At 45.4% G+C, this 8775-nt stretch overlaps 1 protein-coding gene across 5 annotated transcripts in view; it reads left to right on the top strand.

Moving 5' to 3' along the window:
• The window catches only part of TMEM150C (transmembrane protein 150C), a 72164-nt gene that overhangs the window by 41088 nt on the left and 22301 nt on the right, over positions 1–8775 (top strand). For all 5 annotated transcript variants that reach the window (XR_003091791.1, XR_001358923.2, XR_003091792.1 and 2 more), the window contains 2 exons: positions 496–623; positions 3771–3948. Coding sequence is in view for 2 of the 5 variants with exons in the window: in XM_006035626.3 (XP_006035688.1) it covers positions 496–623; positions 3771–3948 (306 nt within the window). In the remaining 3 variants the exon portion in view is untranslated. The remainder of the gene's footprint in view (positions 1–495; positions 624–3770; positions 3949–8775) is intronic.

Genomic DNA, 8775 nt, shown 5'->3' with positions numbered 1-8775 from the left:
GCCCTGCAGGGGAAAATATCTGTCGATAGCCTGCACCCATCCATTTTTGTAAAATCGTGTATACCCTGCGGGATATGTGCACGAAAATACAGTAGATGGGGCTAGAAGTGAGCGGACCAAAAAATGACTTCTCTGGAGACCAATCCCTTTAGCTCAGAAGTTTATTTCATTGTGAAGACAGGGACGTGTCCATTGCCAAGATCCAGCATATTTCACTAGCACAGTATACTAGCGGTTTAATAGACTGACATATAAGATGTGGTATCAGTAGAGTTTTAGCCTAGACTGTTTAGACAAAGAACAGCAAGTGACACAGAGAAACAAGCAGGGAAGTAAGAGAGGGAAAAAGGAAGAAAAGCACCCAACTTTAATGAGAGAGGCTTACTGTGCTATCTCATCTCCTGCAATTAACCCTGGGTGCTACTCATACAGTTTGAACAGGATGAGCTTATAACTATCTCACATTCTCTCTCTCTCTCTCTCTCTCTTCTTCAGCACTTGTCGTTGCAGTTCTCCGTTTCATACAGCTGAAGCCAAAGGTGCTAAACCCTTGGCTGAATGTTAGTGGGCTGGTCGTATTATGCTTGGCCTCATTTGGAATGACCTTACTTGGCAACTTTCAGGTATCTTGCTCCCAGTTCCTCCTCTTTTTCTTTGGTAGCCAATGTGGTTCTTTCCTGGGTGGCTGTGGGCGTGTTGCGTGGTCTGCATCCATTACGTTGGCAAGAGGCTTGTATCCATCTCTAAACAAGTCATTTCTGCTCTAATAATGCCACACTTCATTGGCTGACATCATCTTTGCTTAGATCTTGTGCCACAGTCCTATAAAACATATCATCGTTAGATCATTGTACATGCCTTTCCATGCTCTACTGCTGAAACAGAACACCATAAAATCTAATTTGTACATGGCTTTCATTCAAGAGTGTCTGGAAAAGAATTGTGCTAAGGGACAGAGTTCCATCTGCTGCAGGCCACCACAGCAAAGGCAGCTCAGTCCCTTGGTGGCTGAGCCAGCTATCTTTCTAATTATCTGTTTGGCACTACTGCCCATCATATATTGTCTTCCACATGAAATTGATTGTAATAGACAAATCCCTAGTGGACTTGAAGGAGTCTTTTTAACTTTTAGCTTTTTTGAATAAATTCTCTTGATATAGCTGTTTTGACTTGGTCAGTCTGCCATGTTTTTTGTTAGTTTGCTTACCGTTCACATGGGGAAGAGAGGTGTCCATCCGTCAGTGCTGCTGAAACTGCCTGTATCCTGATCTGAACCCTGACTTTGCAGGTGCCTGGAACTTTCTCAAAGATTTTGCCCAGAAATGATTGAACTCCTGACAAAGGTGGGGTATAGCAGAGACGATAAAAGCTGAACTTCTCTGGGGGTAGTGACAGCCTTGGAGGTGGGGCTCGTACTAGAGAATCCTTGTTCAGTTTACCTGTAATGAGAAGGCTTTGTCTACAATGGGTATTCAGACTATACTACCAACTTTTGTAATGACCACCTTGGCACTTGGTCCTTGCTAAGGAAGGTGTGAAAACTCAGAGCCTGAGTCTAATGGCAGGAGATATTCCTGGCATTGTCATAATCCTTTATGCTTAAGCAAAGTGAGCACTATGGGACCAGAAAATTTTAGTGAACTAGGGTGCTTGTGCTCTGCATTTTGTTTTCTCTTGCTCTTGGTGCTGGTGTGAGGCCAGTAGACAATTAGCACTTACTGCAGAACATATTGAGGAGTATTTACCTCTTGTAAGAATCACTCTGGGAGAAAGCATCCCTCTGTCATGGTATAAGACCTTCTCCATCACCTAAGCTCACCAGAAGACCTGCAAGGGTTGGGGTTGGTCCCCTGTTGGTCAGTGTAGCAGCATTTGGGTGAAAGGGGCGGAGACTATTTGTGGTCAGGTCACCAATTCACCACTGCGTATGTATTTTATATTGCAGTTGGGGCGAACCTTTCTGACAGCCATGCCACTGATCTCCTTCCTTTGCCCAATGGGCTCCTCTGCTTTCTGCTCTCTACCATATGTACCACTGTGCTGCCTTCCCCCTCCCCAGTTTCTCATGTGCTCCACACACACTGCCCATGCCACAGGCTGGCCACCCCCAGTGCAGTGAAGCCACAGCTCCTCCGCCCTGGTTGCATGCTCGTCCAGTCTGAAATCACAGATGCAAGAGGCTGAGTGGTAGTATTGCACCCGGACCCTAGACTTTTGTTTAAATGGATTGACTTTTGGCTACCTGAGCTCCATGCAGGAGAGAGCTGTGATAGTTGGGGGTAAAGTGAAGCTTCTTTTCTGAGGTCAGGGAAAGTGGACTTCTAACTGAAGCACTTTGGTTGCAAAATAAGTGAATGGTCCAGTTCTGCCTTTCTGAATAGGAGCCACAGCCTTTGTATTGATCAACCCAAAGGGTTATGGGTTAGATTCTCTTTTGTGGAGACTGCATTGACTTCCTCAGTGAAGAATGAATCTGACTGGCTTTGGAATACTATGGGTATAGCAACTAACTTCCCCAAACAGATTGGCTGTAAGTGAATCTCTCTTCATTAGGGCTTCAATTTTGGCAGCCGTTTTGTTTTGGGGGTGTTTCAGCCCATTTCAGCGCCTGAAATGCTGAATCCGAAATGAAACAGGAGGCTCCAGAACTAAACGAAACCATCTGGAATGTTTTGGAGGTGCCCCCGGGAAGAGTCTGGCATAGCCCTGCAGCCCTCATTTTAAAGTGCCGGTGGGCTGGGGCCAGGCAGGAGTTGAGGCCAGGCAGGGCAGCCATGGGGGCTTCTCCTGTGGCTCTCCCCGCCCAGGGAGAGGCAGGCGCAGCCGGAGGAGCCGCGGGAGAACCTGCAGCTGCCCAGTTGCGTTTGCCTCTCCCTGACCTATCTGAATCTCTGAAACAACGTTGAAACTCCAAAACAGATTTGGTTGAATCTAAATGAAACAGTAATCTGAAACAAATTACTGTCCTCCAAAACAGCCAAATCCAAAACCAAAACAAAACATAGCCATTTTGCGCAGCCCTACTATTCATAGATAAAAGCTCAGATTTTTTTTTTCAAAACTTCATGGATGATTTGGATACACGTACCCTTTTCAGTTGGAGTTGGGCACCCAAAGCCAATGAGCTGCTTTAAGAAATTAGGTGACAGCTTCATTTTGCCAGGCTGCTCATGGCTCCTTTGCCTTGCTTGTTACAATTCACGTGACTTGGCTTTCCCTAATTGAAGGCATTGAGACCCAAGAGTGATTATATAACTATGGCCCAACACTGGAGGCTCTAAACAAAAGGCTACTCTGCCTGCTAGAATTCTACTGAAGTCAGTGAGTCTCCACCCGCTCACATCTATTTCACTGCAGGGCTCGGGCCTATGGGCTTTGCCAGTAGTAACTTTTAATTCAGCAGTGCCAAGGTTCCAGAAAATTGTCCCAGTATGTGCTGATCACCATATAGAACAGGGGAAGGACTTTCTGAAGGAGATCCATTCTCCTTGCCTGACAGGTGGTAGGAGGAGGACAGAAATTCCTGCAGGACATGGCATTTTCCAGTGCTTTTTGTTATGGGAGGAAAATCTGCTTGTAGCTGTTCCTAATCTGTAAACCACTGTCCTGCTTGTGGTTTTCTTTTCAGTTAAAGCTATGTTCCTATGTAGCTACATCTCACCATTTTTCTTGCCTATTGCTTCACTCCCAAATCAGCAGGATCATCAGGAAGATTTCTGTAAATGGTGCTTGATGTATTAGAAGCTCACAAGTTCCCTCTTATTCTACAGCTTTCCAATGATGAAGAGATACATAATGTTGGCACCTCCCTGACATTTGGTTTTGGAACCCTGGCCTGCTGGATTCAGTCTGCCTTGACGCTCAAAATAAACTTAAAGAATGAAGGACGAAAAGTTGGAATCCCACGAGTCCTCTTATCTGCTACTATAACCCTGTGTGTGGTCCTTTGTATCCTTTTGTCTTGTGGCTGGAAGTACAGGTGCCTATGCATAAAAGCCTGCCTATCACTGAAGTAGAGGTTTTAATAGAGTCCTGTAAAACCTGTGTTCTCCAAGCATTTATGAGCACCAGGGAATTCTGCTTGATATTGATTCCCTGAAGTCTTTGAGGATGGATTTCCTACTTTACAGGGACATTGAAGCACAGAGGGATGGTGGCTTGCCCAAGGTCACTTACACAGGAACAGAGGCTGTGTCCATGTCCTGTAACCAAAACACAGTCCCTTCCTCCCTCATCACTTGGATTTGAGTTCTCAAAGAGTGAAGGAGTTTTCTCTTTATGACCTAGTTCTTTAGTCTCTGTAGAAAATGTGATGGAATTTGGATGCATACATTTGTGTGTTCCAAGGGCTTTAAGATGCATCAGTCCTGTCACCTGAATGCATACTTGTTACACCCTACAGTCTGTTAGGGATGGAAGAGTGGAGCCCAAAAGGAGATTACTCTTTGAAAACCATGTCCAGAGGAGATGCGAGTTCTGTTTGCAGGTTGGCTAGTGATCTGCTGTGAGACCTGGGACGGTCATTGAATTGTTCCGTAGCTTAGATATCCCATCTCTTTTAAAGGAGAAGAACCTTGCTTACCCTCCCAATAAGAGAGACACCTGGAAAGAACTTCCTGTGTACTGAATACCATAGTTCTTAACGGGCAAATTCAGGCGAGCACTTCAGTGGGTGCTACATGTGCACTTAATGTGCCTGAATTTTCTGCGCAGAAAATACAGGCTCATTAAAGCGCTCCCCAGCGCATGTCTACATATGCGCCCGTCAGGAGCAAACTGAGCTCAATAGGAGCAGCTCAGTGCAGGGCTACTCCTGCCCTGCTCTCATAGGTGACTGGTAGGGGGTGCACCTGCCCCCTCTGATGGCCAATGCCATTGGAAGGGCCAGTGGGGCTAGTGGGCCGGGGGGCCCCCCCTTCCCCACAGGTGCTCACCAGCCCCATCCCCTGCTGCCAACAGCAGCTTCTGTGGGTGCTTGCCAGCCCTGCCCCTGCTGCTGATGCCGCTGGCAGCTTCTATGGATGCTCGCCAGCCGTGTTTTTACCGCCAGTGCTATTGGTGGCTTCTGCAGGTGCCCCCCCAGATTCGGGAGGCACCAGTTACCCATGCCTGCTCTGCCCCCCTGCAGCAGCCGAGGGGAGATTGGGCTGGCCTTGAGTGGCAGTGGGGGCAGAAAGGGAAGGTGACCCAGCTGGGTGGACAGCTCTCTCTCAGCCAAGTAGAGATTGGGACGTATCCCAATCTCCATGTGGCTGGGAGGCAGTATCTTGCTGAGCTGGGACAGCTCTCCCTACCCCTGTGGCCCCCTGCTGCCTAGGTTGACCAGGAACAACTTGCTCCTGGTCAGTGTCTATACATGTAGTACGGTGCATTAGTGAATGCACTGTTTTTCTAGTACCTGTATCTACAAGTACTAGAAAATGGTACATTAGACTGTAACTTACTGTGCAGTAATTGCCATGCATGTTTGGACTGTGATTCTTTACTGCACATTAGATTAGTCTAATGCATCTTGTGAGCTTGTAGTCTAATGCACCCAGTGGTGAGCTTTACTTTGAATGTGTATGCATAAGTGTAAGGACATAGTACAGTGCTGTCAGGAACCTGGAATGTTTTGAGGACTCGGGGGCCTGGTGCCTTTTCAGCCTCAGCTGATCAACTACAATCCTCTTGTTTAGACTTTCTCTGCAGGTTTTGAGTATTTCACCTGCAATGCTGTGCCCTCCCTCTTTCAGCCTTCCTTCCCATTCTGCTTGTTTCCTTGACCATATTAGTTTCTCTTGTAGTCCTTAGTGGCAGTGATTTCATCACCAGGTCACGGGGCTTTAACTCATGTTCTAACCTTTGTACAGCATCAGTATACATGAGTTCCACACTGCAGTAAGAGGCGGCATAACAGGAGATGTCTCCTGGATTGTCATCACATTCCTGTCAAGAAACTAAGCCAATGAAAGCTGTAACTAAACTTTTTAAATTCTCCTGTTCAGAGCAGATATCATTTCCCAGGCCACAAAAGGGGTTTTGAACACTTATTAACCATTCTAGAAGCTGTTTTACCATAAAGCGGTATCTAATATCAGACAAATAAAGCAACAAGACTACACCATTATGTAGAGCAATATTTAAGATTTTGCAATATCTTGGGGAAAAATAGGAAAAGAAGAAAAGATAAGAACAGAAATAAGTAATGTTCTATAGGTTTATTTCAGTAAAATTATCAACAATTTATTTTCAGTTCTTTCGGTCATTTTCAAAGAGGACCACTGACTCCTACTCGCAATGAAATTTGTGTTCCTTGCTCATTTTTTGACATTGGCTGTATACTCCAAAAGTCATCTGTCGCTTCTGAAAATACTCACCCAGAGTTGAGAAGTATACCAGTTTGGTGCCAAAATGGATAGCCTACCCCACTTCCAGCTACTGAAGTTTGTTTTTTGGAAGGGTTTGGCTCATGGTTTTGCTTATGTCTTGCTGATAATTTGCCAAACTAGATGCTTGCATATTTTTCTTCCAGTGGTTTCTGTTTTAAAAGAGGATGCCTATGGTTGGTATAAGATTCTGCCCAAGGGCCTGCAGGAAGTTGGGTCTGGCAAAAGAACATTTTAATTAACTACATTAATCCATCGTTTGGAGGGGCTTTTGAAAATTGTTGTTGCCGTAGATGCAGTGAGTCAGTGTTGAGGTACTCTCCAAATCTGTAGAAACTCATGTCCTAACATGCTGAATGTTATTGGAATTTGATTACTTCACACCAGGTGATTCTCCTGTGCAGAGGGCTTATAGCACAAGATTTATATAGCACTGAAGTGCCACTTATAAAAGTCCTGTTTGGAGAATTTGAGGTACTGGCTTTGAGCTGCTCCTTTGCAGGGAGCAAATGTTATCTTTGAGCACAGTTCTCAAACAATCCTATGAACAGTGGAGGAGAAAGCTGGAAACATTTTAAAACTTGATTTTGGCCACAGTGGGTGCATCTACATGAGATGCTACTTCACAGTGGTTACTGTGCATTTATTTAGTACTTGTATAAGCAAGTACTAAATAAATGCGCAGTAACCGGAGTTATTGCACAGTAGTGCCGATAAATGTCTTTGAAGTAGTCTACTGCGCAATAGCCTAATAATACTGTGCAGTTAACATATTAGCAGTATTACTTGGCTACTGTGCAATCAGCATCTCGTGTAGATGCACCCACTGTGTTCAGTGCTATTTTACTCAGATGTGAGCTGTGACTGCTTCTCAACAGCATAAAGTTGGGGGAAAATTTTTCAAGGTATATTTGATTGTGATAAAAGCTTGACAGAATTCAGTGATTTCAGTTATTTGTTATGTAGCTTTGTATTGGACAAATGTTAGTTTTAGACCGCCTTTTGGGAGGGAGGACCATTTCTATGCACTGGAAAATAAAGTTTTCAGTGGGTAAATACAGGCCAGAGAAATAGGTTCTAACTTACTTTTGTGATGAATCTGAGCATGAAGCTGTGTAGAAGACTATTCATTACCAGTGGGGAACTTGCAAAGTTTTTACTAAGGTGAAGATTACACAGCAGTATTCTAGAAGAGGCAGTGGGACAAGAGGTTGTCCGTAAGCAATCCGGAGATCTCACCTACTCTGTGTTGAAGGACCTTGTTACACTAGAGAAGTCCCTTGATGTGGCTAGAACCTCTGCTTCTTAGGGGTCCCACATATTTTAAACACATGTAATTGGCCCCACAACCTGGTAGTTTTCAAACTGGACATGGGACTGGAGTGTAATAGAGGAGAGTTAAATTTTAATGTTCAATGTCATCAGCATTCAACACAGCAAGGAAAACTGGCAGGGGTACAGTAGATATGTCCACATCATTTTCATGATGGTCCTGTAGAGGGCTGGTTTCAAATGCTCTTCAACCTGTAAATACAGTGGTGAAGTCATAAAATATAGATGCTGGTCCTTCCCTTCTTTTTCTGGAGTTCCTTGGGCTAGGGACAGACATTACACAAACTGGTTTAAACCTGTAACAGAACAGATGTTCAGCGCACATAAACCAGTTTCAAAATGGCTGAAACTGGTTTGAGCTAAACCTGGTTGAATGTAGTATCAGACTTAACTGCTTTGGGGCAAACCGGTTTATGCAATGTCTGTCCCAGACCCCTTCCTGGTTTAACTTAAACCAGACACCCCCAGCATCCTGACATGCTCTCTGGGCTGGGCAGGGCTCTCTGCTCCACAGCAGAGCTGGCCCCTCCCCTCTGCTTCCGGGCTGCAGCTCCAGCACAGATTGAAGACTGCTTCCTCCCTCTCCTCACCACTCCTTGCTAAGCAGGAATTCCCCCCCCTCCCCTCTGCCTTGCAGAGTGGTATATGTGTATTAGCTAGCAGACCACATGCTGGCTATGGTCTGTGCTGAATCAAAAGGCAGAATCAACAGGTAGCTGGTAATGTCCCTCTGTTTTCTTAATGGGGTGATAAACACTGTTAGCAATTCCCTGCTTGGCTAATCAGAGCATCCTGCCAGGGTCTGGCCATGTTCCCCCTTAGCTCAGTTCTGTGGAAGGGAAGGGAGTGCCTCCCCAGCTTCTAGCTTGAGCCACCGCAGGCATGTGCCTGCATGTCTGGGATGTCTGCACAGTTACAAATCAAGTTACAAATCAGTTCAGCCTAGCCAGGTTGGACTAACCTGCAAAGATTGAATCAGTTCAGGCTCAGGGTTTTTGAATGTCTGTCCCTAGCCCTGAGGCGTAGGTGGGATTTGCAGCATCCTTGTTATCCTCATCAGAAGTGCTGCTACGTC

The sequence above is a fragment of the Alligator sinensis genome, unplaced genomic scaffold, assembly GCF_000455745.1.
Source record: "Alligator sinensis unplaced genomic scaffold, ASM45574v1 scaffold42_1, whole genome shotgun sequence".
Lineage (NCBI taxonomy): Eukaryota > Metazoa > Chordata > Crocodylia > Alligatoridae > Alligator > Alligator sinensis.
The sequence above is the reverse complement of the archived record's forward strand: the minus strand, read 5'-3'. Positions and strand labels throughout refer to the sequence as shown.